This window comes from Megalopta genalis, chromosome 2 (assembly GCF_051020955.1).
Source record: "Megalopta genalis isolate 19385.01 chromosome 2, iyMegGena1_principal, whole genome shotgun sequence".
NCBI lineage: Eukaryota > Metazoa > Arthropoda > Insecta > Hymenoptera > Halictidae > Megalopta > Megalopta genalis.
Window position 1 is genome coordinate 31,088,922 of NC_135014.1, and position 18,064 is coordinate 31,106,985.

General features: G+C 40.6%; 1 protein-coding gene across 2 annotated transcripts in view; it reads right to left on the reverse strand.

Annotated features, from left to right (window-relative positions):
* CARPA (Carbonic anhydrase-related protein A) overlaps positions 1-18,064 on the reverse strand; it is a 388,895-nt gene that overhangs the window by 82,673 nt on the left and 288,158 nt on the right. For both annotated transcript variants that reach the window (XM_033479116.2, XM_033479115.2), the window contains exon 4: positions 6,025-6,216. In XM_033479116.2, the coding sequence (XP_033335007.1) occupies positions 6,025-6,216 (192 nt within the window). The remainder of the gene's footprint in view (positions 1-6,024; positions 6,217-18,064) is intronic.

An 18,064-nucleotide genomic window follows, 5' to 3' on the forward strand; every position in this document is an offset into this window, starting at 1 on the left:
ATCGAAGCTGCGCGTACCGCAAATGAAGAGGGAGGGGGGAGGGGGTGCAGATTGTGCTTGATCCCGCAGGACGCTGTGGAGCGACGCGGCGGTTCTCTTTCCAGGAGACGGGCATCCGAGCGTGATATACAGGCTTCCACTAGCGTGGACAACGAGCATTCGGGATTTATCATTCCGGCGCGGCGCGGCGCGGTGGCCGCGCGCGTTCGCGAGTTCATTCGTCAGCGAGAGAGTTACACCTAGCCGGACTGCCGGCCGGCTGATACACCTAAAAACGCCGGGGAAAAAGGGTGGGAACTCGGCCGTGTGCACGGCGAGAGGAGGAACGGCCAGGCTGCCAGAGGAAGAGGGCGGAAGAGGGGCGGCAGTGGGGTGGGAGACACGGCAGCGAAAGAAGAACACTGGGCGAAAATGGATGCAGCTGCCGGGCCGCAAGCACGGCCGCTGATTGCAGCACGTCGCGCCTCGCACCTGCTCGCGTGCGGCTGCGGATTTCGGCCGCGCAAACACGTACGGCTCGGCCGCGCGTCGCCGCTGAATTATGTGCTCGATTAACCTCGAATCGATTTCAGCCGCGTCGATGCAACCGAGGCGACGGCACAAAATAATGATTCTCGCTTAGAAGCCGCCGTGGCAACCTCTCTCTTTTTCTTTCGCTTTTACTCTCTCTCTCTCTCTCTCTCTCTCTCTCTCTCTCTCGCTTTCTCTCTCGCCCTTCGTACTTTTCACGCGATGCGATGGCTCGATAGTTGCAACGCTCGGACCGGAAGTATCAAGGAAATGCAGTCCGGCGTTAGTTGCCTCGCGGTAATCCTTTGCACACGGAGCCATTTTAGAGCTGCCAGTTCAACGGGATCGTTTCGATCGCACGCGGTTTCATTGATTCCCCGAGGTTTCTAAAGGATGCTTTCGGACAGGTTTCCCAGGGCTTTGATAACAATTTCTCTTGTTCTTGATCCTTTGAGTACGACAGCGGTGCCGGTTAGAGTGACCATTTGCTGCGCCTTTGGCTTCTCTTCGAGCATAATTAATTTCTTAAGACATATTCGATTTTTTTATGTTATTACTTCGTTTATTTTTGAATTGAAGAATTAGGCAAAGTTAATAGAATTTTATTAACGTTATATTTATCGAATAAAATATATTATATTTTATTATTCTTTTGCCTTGTTTATTTTTGAAGAAAAGTGAATACGTCTTATTAGAGTGAAATAAAATTAATCAGATAAAGTTAGTAAGTCGGTGAACAACTTTATATTTATCATAATGATACATATTTAATATTTTTATTCTTCTATTTTGTTTACTTTCGATGGAGAGAAAAGTAAAATTTTCTTTTATTCTCTCATTTTGCTGATTCCTTAATTATTACAATGTAACAAGTGAAAAGGTAAAACAAAACACAGCACACAATAAAAATAAAATACAAAACAGGGATAAATAAAAAATGGTAAAAATTAGATATAGTAGAATAGAATTAGATATATAGAACCGTCGCTTAAACGATTAAATTGACAAATCAATTAACAATCAAATCAATCGATATGTAAATCGAACAGAATAAAGTATCGATATTAACCAATCCGTCTAATCGTCGAAAGGGTTGAATCTACGAGAACACGTCGCGCGTCTTGAAATTTCGGAAAATCAGTGTTCGCGCGGACACGAGCGCGGCGAAGTATCGAGACGAGTTCGACGATCTCCGGCAGTGGCACGCCGAACGCGGTGCTTCTTGGGACGCGACCTTATCGCTCTTGACTCTAATTAAAATTGAAATCGTCGCGAATAACCGGGGCGGCGCGACATTCTTTCGCGGTCCGTCGACGTCCGCGGAAATTAGGTCGTACGTAGAGAGGAAACGCGGAGCCGAGCCGAGCCGAGCCGAGCCGCGCGCGCCGGGAGGATGAGCAGGCCGCAGTTAATTGGGTCATCGTCGCGTCGCGTTTAACGAATGTTTAATTTGTCTCGTTACGAAACCGGCTGGTGATTAATTTCGATTAACGGCGACGTCGAACTGGCCGGCGCCGATCCGCCCAGCCTCGTCAGTCTATCCGCGCCGAACGCCGTTCGTTAATTTTGTTTCGACGTTATGCTGCTTCTTCGCTTCGAACTACCGGCCCCCTTAATGAATCTATTAAACACAACGCGGTACGGGCTGTTTGCGCGGAAACCTTCGCGTTTTCATCCGAAACTTTCTTCTACTTTCAATTTAATATATTTAACGCATTTGATAATTTTCTTCTATTTGATTAATCTCTATCGATAATTTGTCTTTCATTTTTGAGATATTCATTGACCGTGTCGAATTTGTTCTTTTTTAGGTCATCTTACGAACCGCCTAAATTTCGATGTAATTAAAGTAGGAAACATCTACTTTTATTTCCTTAAAATAAATTACCGATTTCCGCAACGTGAAAGAATGTCTCTCTAGAGACAGAAACGTCTGAAACATTGACATGTATTTCTGGCGCATTGAACGCAAATTAAACGCAGCTTTTCGGCGATGCGAAAAAAAATCGGCCTACGAAATTATTCGTTCGCAAAGAGAGCCGCGACAAACATACGAGAACACCCGCGCAAAGGATGAATATCGAATGCGTCTATAACACGAATTTATTCCACAATCTTTCCCAAAGCCCTCTCCGGTGCAACAAACCGGGGGAAAGTCAATACGGTAAAAGTGAAAAATAAAAAGACGAACGGAAAATCGCCGCTGTCTTTTTCAGGGTTTGCCCGGTGGCCGGGCCCCGCCGCGTTCAAAGAATGAAACTAATAGTAGATTAAATTTACTTTCCCGGGGAAGAGGATCGAGGTATAGTATATGCGGCCCGCGCGATACACGACCTATTTCCCTCCTCGGCGCGCCGACATAAAAAAAGGAAAAAAAAACAGCCGGGAAAGAGACGAAACGCGATTTCCGTTTCGAATCGGTAGTCCGCGTTGGATTCATAATTGATGACGACAGTCATCATTCGATTGAAACGGCCCGGCTATTGGCCTCGTGAAAGATTCATCGAGCCGGCAGATATAACTTTAAAGCGTCCGAAAAAATGGCGGAGCCGTTAATGGCGTTCGATTTTTCATTTGCTTCGATCCTCCTTCGTTTTCCGCCTCGTTTTTTCGCCGCTTCGAGCGGCTCGGTAGCCAACAGTGCGAGTCCACTAACCTCAAAATCGAGACAAATTAACTGGAAGAAATGCCATTAATAATGCAAAGCAAAATGTTTATTATCAGAAATTAAATAGAGAAGAAATTAATGTTAAATATAATATTTAATTATTTCATTTCATTTTCTATTTTTATTTTTTGGGGGATTTTCGTTTATTTTGTCTAATCGTTAAATTATTGTTAATTTAGATGTAATTTGTTATAGTTATTGTTAATATGTATAATTAGTTACTAACTAGCTTACATCAGTTGTAAATTCGTTGATGATTTGTAGTAAATTAGTTTTCAGACATTTATGTGTAATAGTTGTATTCCATGATTATGTTTATATTTATTAATGTTGCAAAGTAATCAATTTTATATGTTAATAACTCATTTTCAAACGTCTATGTCTAATAGTTGTATTCCATGAGTATATTTATATGTATAAATGTTGCAAAGTAATGAATTTTATATGTTAATAACTCATTTTCAAACATCTATATGTAATAATTGTATTCCATGATCACATTTATATTTATAAATATTGCAAAGAAATGAATTTTACGTGTTAATAACTCACAAATAAATTTTCGGTGTTAACAGCTCATTGCGGCAGCTCAAAAAATTCCGCGTAAACAGGTGATTTCAATGAAAAGATATATTTTTCACCGTTTTTTTGGGTGTTTTCTGGCGTGCAGCGGCGGCTCCTCGTCCATTTTGATTCGCCGCAGCGTGGTTTCGGACGCGATAGAATTCGTTTCGTTATCTAAGCGACGCGAAATCACTTTTTCAATTTCGTAAGTGAATTCTGCCGGGTTTCGTCCGACCGAGGATCAACGATATTAAATCTCCGCAGCTGGATACAAACCTCCGAAAATGTTCCACGGCCGCGGCGTTCCCGCAATGATGAAATTTGCGTGTCGCGCGCAACTTTCGCCCTTTGTGCCCGGCGTTTCTTGTAATATATATATATTTTTTTTACGGCCCCGCGCAACAAACCCTTCTCTCGCGTCCGAAATTCGTTCTTTTGTATTTCGGAAATATTTGTCCGATTCCGACGGCGAGCTATCCGAAAAATTGCGCATCGTAGAACCGCGCGGACGATCTTCGCGCATCTATGGCGTATGCAAATTTCGGAAATGCAAGAACACGTGTGCACTCATGAAAATTGCGCGGCCTTTTATTTTCGTTTTGCTACAGCGGATCTTTTATTCACGAGTATAAATTCCATTGTTTTTGGTTTGAATAAAACTATGCGCGTGGAAATGGATAGCATAAAGATCCGCCGGGCCGGGCGTGAATTATTTATCAGGAACGTTGACAGAAAACAAATTTAATCGAGATATTGTCAACATTGATTTAAAAGTACAACTCGGAATGAAACAGCCGGCAAAAATGTTGGAGCGTATCCATCTTGTACAATTCGCTGTTGGTAGCGAACAATGAAATTATTTAGTCGTTCGTCACGTCCGTGAAACATTTTTACAAAAATCGTTTTCGCGATTGCGAGACGAACGAGGTATTTTATAAATTGAAAATTATTTACAGCGAGTTTTTCGAACGAGAGGAGATCCCGTGTCGATCGTAGCGATCGTGTAGCAGCCGAAAATAGATCCGAACATAATACAGTATCCGGCATAATGCAGTAATTCCTCCCGTAAATGCCAAATTTCGGGTCGCTGTGAATTTCCCCGTGCTAGTCCTACGCCTATGTAATTTATTGCTGCGTCGATGCTAAGGGTCGACGGAGTCGGTCGAGCGTGCGATGCGGCACGCGACGAGAATTCCCGGAAGACAATGCAAAATGGTCTGTTTTATAATACTTTGGATCGTACTTTTACTCCGATTAATAATTTCACCGATATCGTTATAACATTTTCCGTTTTTATAACAGTAAATTGTCAATACACGTTCCGCTAATGCAGTTCGTCGCGTTCTCTTTATTTTTTGAAAAAACAGGCCAGGCAAGACAAACGACGAAGAAAACAATAACCGAACTATACTTTTATCGTTTCCAAGCATTGTTAAACAAAACGCAATCGGGAATTCGCCGGTTTTACAGTGTCGCCAGCAGCGTACGATTTTTACCGACGGGCATGAATCGAATGCGACCGAATCGTGACACGTCGCCTCCGAATTGCCTTCGAATCGTGTCACGTGGCCTCCGAATCGCCTTCGAATCGCGGCAAAAGATTAGAAATAAAAAAGTCAAGTCATCGTTTTTATCCTAGCATTGCTACGTACAGTAAATTCTCTCCGATCGTCGTTCAGCTTCTAAACGAAAAGCGGACGATTTAGGAATAGGAGATGCGATTGTTCGAGCCTCGCGGCGCTTTTTTATCGTTGTTGACGATCGCCGACGACGAGAACGAGCCGCGAGCCTCAAACAGTCGCATCTCCTCTTCCCAAATTGTTCATCCTTGTTTACTAGCTGAGCGACAATTGCAGAGAATTTACTGTATTCATATTAACACGTTCCGTGCCACGTGTACCATCGATGGTACACGCTTGCATGTTTACTTAGTGAACTGAACAAATTGTTTACAAGAAATTTAGAACCGAAGAATCAATTTCCACCGCAAGAATGGGCGTTGATAAGTTTTTGTTACGTTGTTATGTGTACGAGAATGAATAATTGCACGTAATACATCAAGTTTTAGTAAAATATCAAAGTGTGAAGATTCGAGTAAAAAAAGCTCGGCACGGAACGTGTTAACGTACACCGACGTGCTGTCCGCTGCCTTTTTTTGCCGACTGCCTCGAGTTTCCATAAAAAGGAGCCGCGAGGCCCGATGAATCGCGACTTAGTATTCCCGGATCTGCCGGTTTCAATTCCGACTTACGAACACTTCTGGGAGAAATTGTCTCACTCACCTCGGCGGGGAAAGCGTAGTTGTTAATCCGATGCTCGGACCCGTGATCATTGTCCAGCCCGTAGTGAATGTAGATCTCCTCGAACTGGTAGTTGTAAGCCAACGGGCCACCCGTTATATTGACTCGCACCTTCGCCTCCCGGTCCGCCCTGAATACCAGAAACTGGCCGGTATTGTGTAGATTTCCGGAGATCTGCGAACGAAATTGATCGAAGCCTTTAAAATATATTTGAATCATCGGGACGCGTAGAATCCGGCCGAATCGCGAATCGGCTCGCCGGCCCGCGGATTCCCGCTGCAGTTTTATTGGACGAGCGAGAGCGGCGAACGTTCTGCCGGACAAAATAATATTCGGGGGAACGGTTTTTCGATTGTACGAAAAATATCGGGATACCTCGCGGAATACCGTAAACGAACAATTTCAGTTAGAACGCGATACTGCAAACAAATGATTCGAGCAACGCGGAACGAAGAATGGAAATGCTTCTATCAACATTCGGTTTTACAACGCGATTGTACGAATTCCGGCGTGTTCTTCGGGTTTGACACAGTTCTGCGAAAAATATTCGACATCGAGTCATCTCGTGTTCGAAATTGTTCGCTTGTACAAACGACTCCTTGAATCTTTCGGGAACCGCGGTAAATACGAATTTGTATCTTTATATGGAAAATTCGTTCGTTGAGAGCGAATCAAGGGACAATGTTTTATTAAAAAAAAAACAAATAGTCCAAGGAGGCGAAATATGTGCAAATCTATTCTGCAAAGTTTTAAAAAGTGTTTATTCGCGAAAATTGTAATTCGTGATTAGTGCCATGAAGAATCTGACGTTTACGAGGATTTCGAAGATTTATTTAATACTGCAGGTTATATGTATTATTGATTTAATTCATTTACGATTCACAGGATTTTTATAAAGTTCTAACGAGAATTAATTTTGCTTAGTGATAATAGTTAATTCAGCAATGTTGATGTAACGTTAACCGATAATTATTAAGTTAATATAATAGTTAATATAACACATTAACCGATTATAAAATTATCGATGATTTTGTTAATGCAGCTTTGTCGTTCAATTCTTAATACGCGAAATAATGCGTTGCTATAAAAAATGGGATATCGTAGAAACAACGATCTATAGAAACTGTATTTAGCGATGGCTGTTGCACGTAATAATTGTAATAATAATGATAATAATAATAATAATAATAATAATAATAATAATAATAATAATAATAATAATAATAATAAAATATGAATAAATCGTCTAAATACGATAGAACGTCGCATAAAAGCGCCGCTATCGAGAGTCACCGTGCTTTTTCATTCACGTTTTATCCGTTTTATCCGTTTATTGTTCTCCTTAACAGATCGGCGAATTAGGCGAACGAGAAGAAACGAAAGCGACGGACACGCGTAAATGGAGAACACGATGCGCCGATGCGCCGTGTGCACGACGAAAATGACGTAATATTATTAAGTCGGTCAGGGAACGTAATTATCCTGTATTACGGGCACGGGCAAATCATTTTCGTTTAAATCACCATTATTCCCGGCAACATTTCAATCCACGGCCGTCCATTAAATTACAGTACGCCGTATAAAAGTCCGTTCTAATTATGGCTACGTACTTTACCAACAATTAATAGGCGATTAAATTATCGTCGATGAGCTTCCTCCGATCGATCCCGCGCGCGCGAGAAAGAGAGAGAATGAGAAAGAGAGAGACTTTTTCCTTCGGAGAGAACGTATAGCGACCGTCTCTCAAAAAACTGTTCCAAGGTAATGGGATATCGAATCGATCGACTAAAATACTCTCAGTTATTTGCCTTCGTTTTCAAAATATTTCCAGGCGATCGAATCGAAGTTCGTTTCTTCCCACAATCATTTCGATATCGACCGATTCCTCTCATGCTCTCGGTATTGTTAATTTCGACTGCTTAGTCTTCTCGTGAATAAATAAACCGCGATTACGTAATTGATTTCGATGTTACGCGATTTTTACGGCGGTGGATCATTTTATCGTATTTGCGCAGATCTATCGGATTTATCGTCGTAAATATGGTGGACATTTTTGTAACGTCTTTACAATTTTGTGTTCGATCTATTTCATTTTGGTCGTAATTATTTGGTGTCTTTTTTTTTACTTTGTTCTTTCGCTTATCGGAGTTACGAGAATGATTTCGACAGAAAGTTCTCGATAAACGTCTTCATTTTCGCGATTTTTTTATGACGACGAACTAACTGAATAGAAGAAACAAGCAACGAGTTTGCTATACGTCAGCGTTATTCTAGAATTACTATGTACGGTAAATTCTCTCCAATTGTCGCTCAGCTTCTGAACAAAAAGAGAACAATTTGGGAATAGGAGATGCGAATTTTCGAGCCTCGCGGCGCTTTTTTGTCGTCGTTGACAATCGCCGACGACGAAAACGAGCCGCGAGCCTTAAATAATCGCATCTCTTCTGAGCGACAATTGAAGAGAATTTACTGTATTCATATTAACCCTAGAAAGATAACCATATGACAACGTACGTAAAAGATAACCATACGCTTCAGAGGCGCATGCTTTTCTAAGGCGTCAATTTTATACTAACAATGGATATTTATTTAAGTTAATCTAGTCATTTTAAAGGTTTGGCATTATTGTAAAAATAAAATGCATTTATATTATATTTTTTTATATTTTAAGTAATTTTAAACTTAAATCACTAGACCTCTATGAAAACGGTGCAGTCAGTTGTTTATTTCGCAGGCGCCTCTGCGACGTAGGTTATCTTTCTCGGGTTAAAAAGGCCGCTGCCTTCTTTGCCGAGTGCCCCGAGTTTCCATAAAAACGAGCCGCGAGGCCCGAAGAATCGCGACTTGGTATTCTCGGATCGGTTTCAAGTGCGACCTCTGACCTTCTTCCATTCTAGTAGAAATTATATTGCGAACATATTGGGTTGGCAACTAAGTAATTGCCGATTTGTTCAATGAAATAAAAAATTTTTTTACTTGGAACGAAGTTTAATCTGTAATGTATTTTCCATTTTGTTCGATGACCTTTCGCCGTCTCTCCGACAACTTGAAAATTCCACGCTGGTAGAAAGTCTGATCCTTTTCGGCCAAAAACTGAGTTAAGTGAGATTTTACAGCGTCATCGTCGTTAAAAGTTTTACCACGAAGGGAGTTGTCCAGGGATCGAAATAAGTGGTAATCCGATGGCGCGAGATCAGAGCTATACGGTGGGTGTAACAACAATTCCCAACCAATATCCATCAATTTTTGCCAAGTGGACAAAGACGTGTGCGGCCTAGCATTGTCCTGCTGGAAAATGACACCTTCACGATCGACCAATTCTGGTCGCTTTTCCTTGACCGCTGCATTCAATTTGTCCAGTTGCTAACATTCACGGATAATAAAAAATAACATAATAATAACAATAATAATAATTTTATAATATAACATTTACGGATATCATAAAAATGGGAGTGAGAGACATCTATAACAGAGAATCGGCAATTACTTAGTTGCCAACCCAATAAATACAATAATGTTTCTCTGATTGACGCTCGGATTGTGCCACGCAGATGGACATTTCGGGAAGAGTAGATACGATTATTCGAGGCTTGCGGTTTCTTTTTATAGTTACGAAAATTGTCGACAACTATAAAAACGAGCTGCAAGCCTCGTATAATCGTATCTCCTGTTCCCAAATTGTCCATCTTCGTGGCACAATCCGAGCGTCAATTAAGGAGACATTACTGTATCCATGACCGCTGCATTCAATTTGTCCAGTTGCTAACATTCACGGATAACAAAAAATAACATAATAATAACAATAATAATAATTTTATAATAGAACATTTACGGATATCATAAAAATGGGAGTGAGAGACATCGATAACTGAAATCGGCAATTACTTAGTTGCCAACACAATATTTCGCGGGATGATTACCGACGGTAATTGATCCGCCCTGAACGCGATTAGGTCGACCGTAAAAACACGAGTGGGTGAAACAAGCTCTTGCTATAGGGACTGCGTACAAAGGGTTAATCTCGCGGCCGGCCCGTAAGTCTAGGGAGATGAGCCTGTGCACGGGTCAAGGCTTTACGAAATTTCGACCCATTCCTAAATTACCTCCCCTGCGACTCTCTCTCTCTACTCAGCGGTTCTCATTCACGGCCCTTTCCCTCCGCTAAGCCTCTAATTAGCACCTCACAGAAACACGGTGAATTGAATCGGCGAGTTCGATGGAATTTTAATGTCGGCGAATCTTTATTTTCATTTCACGGCGCCCGAGCGGGGATCGTGTCTGATAAATTAGCACCGCGTGGACAGCACCGTGCAAAGTCTGCCCGATTGACACTCCGGTTATTTAACGTTCCGGCACCGCGGCGCGATTTTAACGCCTCGGATCTGGAGATCGGATCTTTATCGCCCGCGAACCATTATACGAATCGTTGAGTGAATTTCATTTTGCTGGTTAACGATGTCGGCGAATTTAACGTAATATCCTCCCCCCCCCCCCGTATATGTGTCAATGTTGCGATAAAATTTAGTACGTTATCCGTGATTGGCGGAGGTTTTAGGAGGACGAAGATTAGAGGAACGTGGATAGAAGGCAAATTGAAATTTGTTTTTTAGTTTGATCGTTTCAGCGGGACATCTTTATCGTAGATTTTTTTCAGGATTGTATGGAATTTATATTTTATAATTTATATGTTAATAATGTATCTGTTGTTGAAATTGATATTTCAGTGAGAAATGGAACGTAATCGTACAGAGACTTTTAAAAATACCTCGAGGCGAGGACGATCTGTAAACAATTGAAAAATACAGTGAAAATGATCTGCTACTGAACGATTAAAAAATGTGCATGAATAATTAGAAAATATAAACGAATAGTCAATAAATTGATGAATAGTCAAAAGATCAACGAATATACAGAAAATCAGCAATTAGTCAGAAAATGAAAGTTGGATTACGATAAATACGGAATAGATAAAATCAGAAAATCAAATCGAATAGTTAAAAAATTGACGAATAGACAGAAAATTGACGAATAGTCAAAATATCAACGAATAGTCAGAAAATCGACGAATAAACAGAGAATCAGCAATTAGTCAGATAGTGAATGATGAATTACGATAAATACGGAGTAGAAAAAATCAGAGAATCAAATCGAATAGTCAAAAAATCAACGAAGAGACAGAAAATCAACGAATAGTCAGAAAATCATCGATTATTCAGAAAATGAACGATGGTTTACGACAAATACGAAATAGCCAAAATCAGAAAATCAAATCGAGCAGTCCGAGGATCAATCCAGTTTCTCGTAAATGAAATGGAAAGGATTCCACCGATCCCCGAAATCTGACCAAACGAACTAAGTTGATGTGTACAGTCGGCGACTAATTGCATCGAATGTGCCACGATGCAGACTCGGGTAATAAAGTCGGTAAGCGCGGTAATTTGTGCTTGCCGACTCTAAAACTGCTACTTTTATCGCGCCGGTAACGTAGATTCAAGCCATAAACCCGGAGTTAGTATTAGCCGTGTCTCAGACAAACGATCTGCTCTCTACTATCGCGAGAAAGGAAGACGAACAGAGGGAGAGAGAGAGAGAGAGAGAGAGAGAGAGAGAGAGAGAGAGAGAGAGAGAGAGAGACAGTGAGAGAGAGGGAGAGCGAAACAGTGAGAAAGAGAGAGAGAGAGAGAGAGAGAGAAACAGTGAGAGAGAGGGAGAGACAAACAGTGAGAAAGAGAAAGAGAGAGGAAGAGAGAAACAGTGAGAAAGAGAGAGAGAGAGAGAGAGAGAAACAGTGAGAGAGAGGGAGAGAGAAACAGTGAGAAAGAGAAAGAGAGAGGGAGAGAGAAACAGTGAGAAAGAGAGAGAGAGAGAGAGAGAGAGAGAGAGAGAGAGAAGGATACGGAACAGACCGTTGTGTTGTGATTTTCGTGCTCGTTACCCAGCGGGGGTGGCATGAAAATTTCAGACAGACGTGCTGCGAATCCAAAGAATCGCTGCTGTAAATGGAATCCGTCCGGGAAGACCGGAAGCCCGGTATAGGAAGCGAATGTCTGAATAGGGAAATGGAGTGACGACCGTGATCGTAAAATATACGGATTTTTCGGGTGACGATTTTACTTGGCAGGAATTTCGGGACGGGATGAAACATTTAGCAACGCGTTGCTATTGTAAATTACGTGCAGCGTGAATTTTCGCGGCAAACAAATTCTTTCTAAATGCGATTCATTCAAGAATTCATTCGAAAATCACTATAAAATTTGCGATCCACATGTTCACAGATTTTCATTCATTCTTCAATCAAAATTTTCAATCCACGAATTCAAAATAATTATTAAACTTTGAGGATCTCAATATATATATATGTATATTCAGATCCTCAAAGTTTAATCATTATTTTGGGGGTCTATATATATATATATATATATATATATATATATATATATATATATATATAGAGAGAGAGAGAGAGATCCTCAAAATAATGATTAAACTTTGAGAATTTTGCAGTGATTTTTCAATGAATTTTTTAATAAATCATATTCAGAAAGAACTGTGAGAGCAAACAAAAATTAACTAACGCACACTTTAAACGTCGAATGTTTGGTTCGTTAGAAGAAAATTAATGAGAATCTGTTAAAAGTGAAGATCGTAACTTTTACAATGACTTTTCAACGATTTTTTAAATAAGTCATATTTAAAAAGAATTTTGCGAGCAAACAAAAATTGATTAATTCATATTTAAACTCTCTTCTACAGAGATCCCTAAAGTCTAACAATCATTAAAATTCATGAAGCGAGAATTTTCGGTTTCTCATTAAAAAATGAACGAAAATCTATTAAAAGCGTACCTTTTACGACTTTCGAGCAATTCCTTAAATAAACCATATCTAACAAGAAATCGACGAACACATATTTAACCATTTCAACGATATCACAATTTCACTCTGTCACAAAACTCGCAGGAATCTCCCAAGGTCGTCGAGCCTTACAAAACAAAAAGTCGCGATAAAAATTAGGACTATTCTCGCAGCGATTCCCCGAACGAGTATCGTCGGAGTGGTCGTCGGGGAGTGGATTCGGAACGCGGCAACGGAGCTTCGTGGAATGAATTTGCAGCAGTGGTTGCGGCGTCGCCCCGGCGACGAAAAATTAGGAGATTTAACGACGGCCACCGGGATGACTATCGTCGAGCAAGATTGAGGATTCCGTGGCCCGGCGCAAAAACGAGCTGAAGCAAGCCGAATGGGCAATCCAATTGCGCTTGCCTCGACCAGATGGTATATCGAACTTAGCCGGCGGGCTGCAGGCGGACGAAACAGGCACGATGAAATAGAAACGTTGGGTTAATGGGTCGCTGGGACGCGAGGGGCGGGATAAAGGCGACCGGAACACCGACCATGGGGTAGAAGCGGCGGGCAAGAAAGAGACGCGGGTGGAGAGGGAGGGTGAGAGAGAGAGTAAGAGAGCGAGAGAGAGAGAGAGTAAGAGAGCGAGAGATAGAGAGTGAGAGATAAATAGAGAGAGTAAGAGAGCGAGAGAGAGAGAGAGGGAGAGATAGAGAGCGAGAGAGAAATAGAGAGAGAGTAAGAGAGCGAGAGATAGAGAGCGAGAGAGAAATAGAGAGAGTAAGAGAGCGAGAGAGAGTAAGAGAGCGAGAGAGAGAGGGAGAGATAGAGAGCGAGAGAGAAATAGAGAGAGTAAGAGAGCGAGAGATAGAGAACGAGAGAGAAATAGAGAGAGTAAGAGAGCGAGAGAGAAATAGAGAGAGTAAGAGAGCGAGAGAGAAATAGAGAGAGTAAGAGAGCGAGAGAGAAATAGAGAGAGTAAGAGAGCGAGAGATAGAGAGCGAGAGTAAGAGAGCGAGAGAGAGAGAGAGAGGAAGAGTGAGAGAGCGAGAAAGAGTAAGAGAGCGAGAGAGAGTAAGACAGCGAGAAAGAGAGCGATTGAGAGAGCGAGAGAGGGAGGGGGAGAGTGAGAGGGAGGGGGGAGGAAGACGAAGGCGAAAGAGGAGGAAAAAAGGAGGAAATCTATTGCAAAATAATAAGTCATCTCCGGGCGACTTTTGCCGTCGCGCGCCTCTCTCCGTCCGCGGGCTCCGGCTTCTCCCCGAGGTTACCTCATTATTTCTAACTGATGACGCCATAATTCAGCTTCTCGCGACGTACAAGAAAATGGACTTCCCGGCCTCGTCTTGCACTCTGGTGCGCGCGACACGGCACACAGTGTCTGGCCTTGCTATTCCGTCCAATTAAATGCCTAATCAATTATCCGCCGGGGACGAGTTCACGCCCTTTCTTGCTCGTACCACCCGAAACACGTTCGCCGGGGCTACGGCCAGCCAGCCAGCCGGAGCCTCGTTTTCGTGGTCCGCGATGGAATTATTGCGGTATCGAGGCCGACGACTGTCGTGGGAACCGTATTTTCCGACCGTACAACTGATTTTCCGCCAGAGATTGATTCTATACCGGATAATTCGCTGCGATCTCACGACTTAGCCGATTACGATGCGATTCTCAGATCTCTGTTTCTGTGGAGACCGTTCGCTATTTTGTGAAATATTTTTATTCTTTTCATGGAATTTTACTTTGTTCGTGATTTTAGCATTAATTGTTTGATCGTTATTACAAGTTTCTTTGTTTCTGCGTGATCGCGTTGACTACGAGCTCATTGACGATCAGATGATTTATAGTTAACTATACCTAATTATACGTGATTTTGCAATTATACTGTATAATTTATTATACGCAAAGACCTATATTCTAGATTATAATTAACCCTTTGCACTCTCGAGTGGTGACTCTGAGGCACCATTAAAATTTACGACGTCACGTTCTAAAATAATTTTTACACTAGTAAAGTTTAGATTTAAAAAGATTGTTAAGAGCGTAACCGTTGTGCGAGTCACAAGAGTCAATTTTGATGTGCACGAAATGCACTTTATCATGTAAAATAAAAGTACTATAAGTCAGAGAAATTATTTTCGATTTACAGTTGAAATAGCTTCGAGTGCAAAGGGTTAAAGTTTATATGGACATGAATAATTGTAATAGCAAACTGTAACGAGTCACATAGATTTATGAATTTAAAAAGGAAAAGGTCATTTTAGGTTATATTGATTTTTTTAGGTTATTTCAGGTTCGACTTGAGCTCCATTTCAACGGAGAATGTGTTTCCGAATATGGAATATTCAATGAATAATTTAGTATAGTATGTATACTGCCGAAGCAATTTTGCAATCAATAATTCAAGAAAGTTCTTCCAAGGTTTTTTAATTTTGTAGAATTCTCATTTCGAATTTCGCCCAACACCGTGCACGTCCCCCCATAAATAATGCGTTTCTCTCTCAGGGTATTGTAATTAGACTGCGAATCCTATGCAAATTCGGATTATTACTAAACATAATGAAACTCTATTTTCTCCGATAGTGGTTTCAGCGTAAGGATCGGGATTTTCATGAGTTTCTTGAAGACGTCGGAGCGAAACCTCTATTGTTAAACCAAATATATATGTAGATTGGCAATAAATGCAAGAAAAAGGATTCAAAATACGCCGACGCATACGAATCGTCATTGCAGAAGAAAACAATGAGAAATATCGTAGATTGTTCGATCAAAGAAAACGATAAGTAAAATGAATTTTTCAATTAAATACGATCTTCGATCGATCCTTAATTATCTGTCGCTGTCTTCTTAAAAATTGAAGATTATTATTATTATCTTTTCAAGAAAGACCGTAAAGGAACTAATATATAAAATATTGCTGAAACTGTTTTAAATATTTAGAGCCATTTCGAAGAAAGCATCGCTAAATTATCATTTTGACAAAATAATTATAGTATTTTGATTAGTATTGTATATAATTGAATAATCGAATAATGTTTGGAGAATGAGAGTGGATATACTGCATGATCGAATGAAGAATTAGAAGTGTTAGGTGAGTTGATGTTTCAATTTTGTATTTAACGTTATTAATTCATTATTATTGTCAACAGATAATTATACGTATTTAACGCTATTAATTCATTATCATTGTCAACAGATAATTATATGTATTTAACGCTATTAATTCAATATTATTGTCGACAGATAATTATACGTATTTAACGCTATTAATTCATTATCATTGTCAACAGATAATTATATGTATTTAACACGCTATTAATTCATTATTATTATCAACAAAGTACACGAAAGAAGATCGAATCATCCAACAACAATTTCCATCATTGCTCTACATAAATTTCTCTTAATATACAGGGTGACCCACAAATTTCCTAGTAATTTTAAACGATGCAAGAAAATGTCACTTACAAAAGTTACGTATAGAGTTCAAGAATACAATAAAACAATATAATATAAATGTAAATCCTACAAGTGGAGGCACAGAGAAGACAAAGAGGTCAATTTCGCTATTTTAAATGGCATATCCTGTTTCCGATCCTCGATTTCGACGGATCGCCGTATTCCGTGCATGAAATCATCAAGTTGCGATTGCCCGAAAATAAAATCACGCGCACTCGCATCGTTCGAGATAACAACAATATTTTCAGCGGACGGAGTTCGCGGGGCACTGTGCGCGTTTCTGTGCTTTAATTTTAATTGTACGTCGGGGAGCACAAAAGCCGCGTCGGGGACCAGAGGCTACCGCGAAGACCGAGGCTAAAAACGATGTCCCCGGTCAACCGAATATTATTATTATCATTGTCGCTATTTTTCGCCGGTGCTCCGTGTTCGCGAAATACGCGGCCCCATCTCCGGCAGAATCTGGGAATCGCGAGTTCCCATTCCCGAAACAGTTATCCGTTGCCTGACGTTTCCGCCGTTGAATTTCGAAGGACCCCTCGCAGCTCGGCGCACGCCGCGCGCCGACTGAAATATTGGCCCACCGGCAGAAAATTTGCAGAGCATTTTTCTGATAAACGACCGCCGTGTATTTCGCTTTTTCATCCCGGCGACGTCGAATTCCGGCTTCTAAAAAGCTCCGGATTATTCCTGTTTATCCTTCAACTTCCCCGCCTCCCGTATCTTTCCTTCTTCTCCCGCGACGCGTTTCCCTTCTTTTTTTTTCGTCGTTGTTGCGCTCTCTCCGCCTTCTTTTTTCCTTTTCTCTCTCTCTCTCTCTTTCTCGTTCTCTATCTGGCTTCGCCTCTCCTTCCGCGGCGGAGTAAGCAAGAATTAAGCGTTGTTGCACTTGTTCGGAGTTTCGAGGAGATTACGCGAACGCGACCCGTAATTTGTACTCTTGCCGCGACCTGTTACCCTCCACCGATAAAATAACGTCGGCCGGAATGCCCACGGTTAATCGGGGGACTGGATATTGAGCTGTGCAATCGCGCGCTCTCGCGTTGTTTGTCCACGGTCTCCGACGAGCATTCGATTGCACGAAGACGCGATAACGAAGCGCGCTTTCGATTTTGTTAATCGACGCGGCAGAACTTTTCGTTGTCGTTTTCCCTCGAGGATTTCATTGAGCGCGCATTCTTCAAAAATGATCATGTTGTTACGGTTTTGGAGCTTCGGAAATTTGTTAAGGGAGCATCGATCACGGGCAGACGGAAAATGGTACACGGAATATTTGGTCATAAATATGTCTGAACGAGTAAGGAAGCGCTGTTCTCACTATTTTATATATTTTATAGTATGTAATATAATTGATATTAATATTATATAATTTATATGGTTTATAATACTATAATATTTTATTTATATCACTTTTATTTATATTTAATATTTTATCTACATCATTCTTTATTTATATATATGATACTTTATTTATATCATGTTTTTTTATATATATAATATTTTATTTATATCATTTTTTATTTATATATAATATTTTAGTTGAATCATTTTTTATTTATACATAATATTTTATTTATATCATTTCTTATTTATATATACCATTTTATACATTTATAATACTTTATAATATCTTTTACAATATTTGATTCGTATAATATTTTATATATTTATAATATTTTATAATATTTCACTATACATACATTTTCTACAAAATGACACCTCGT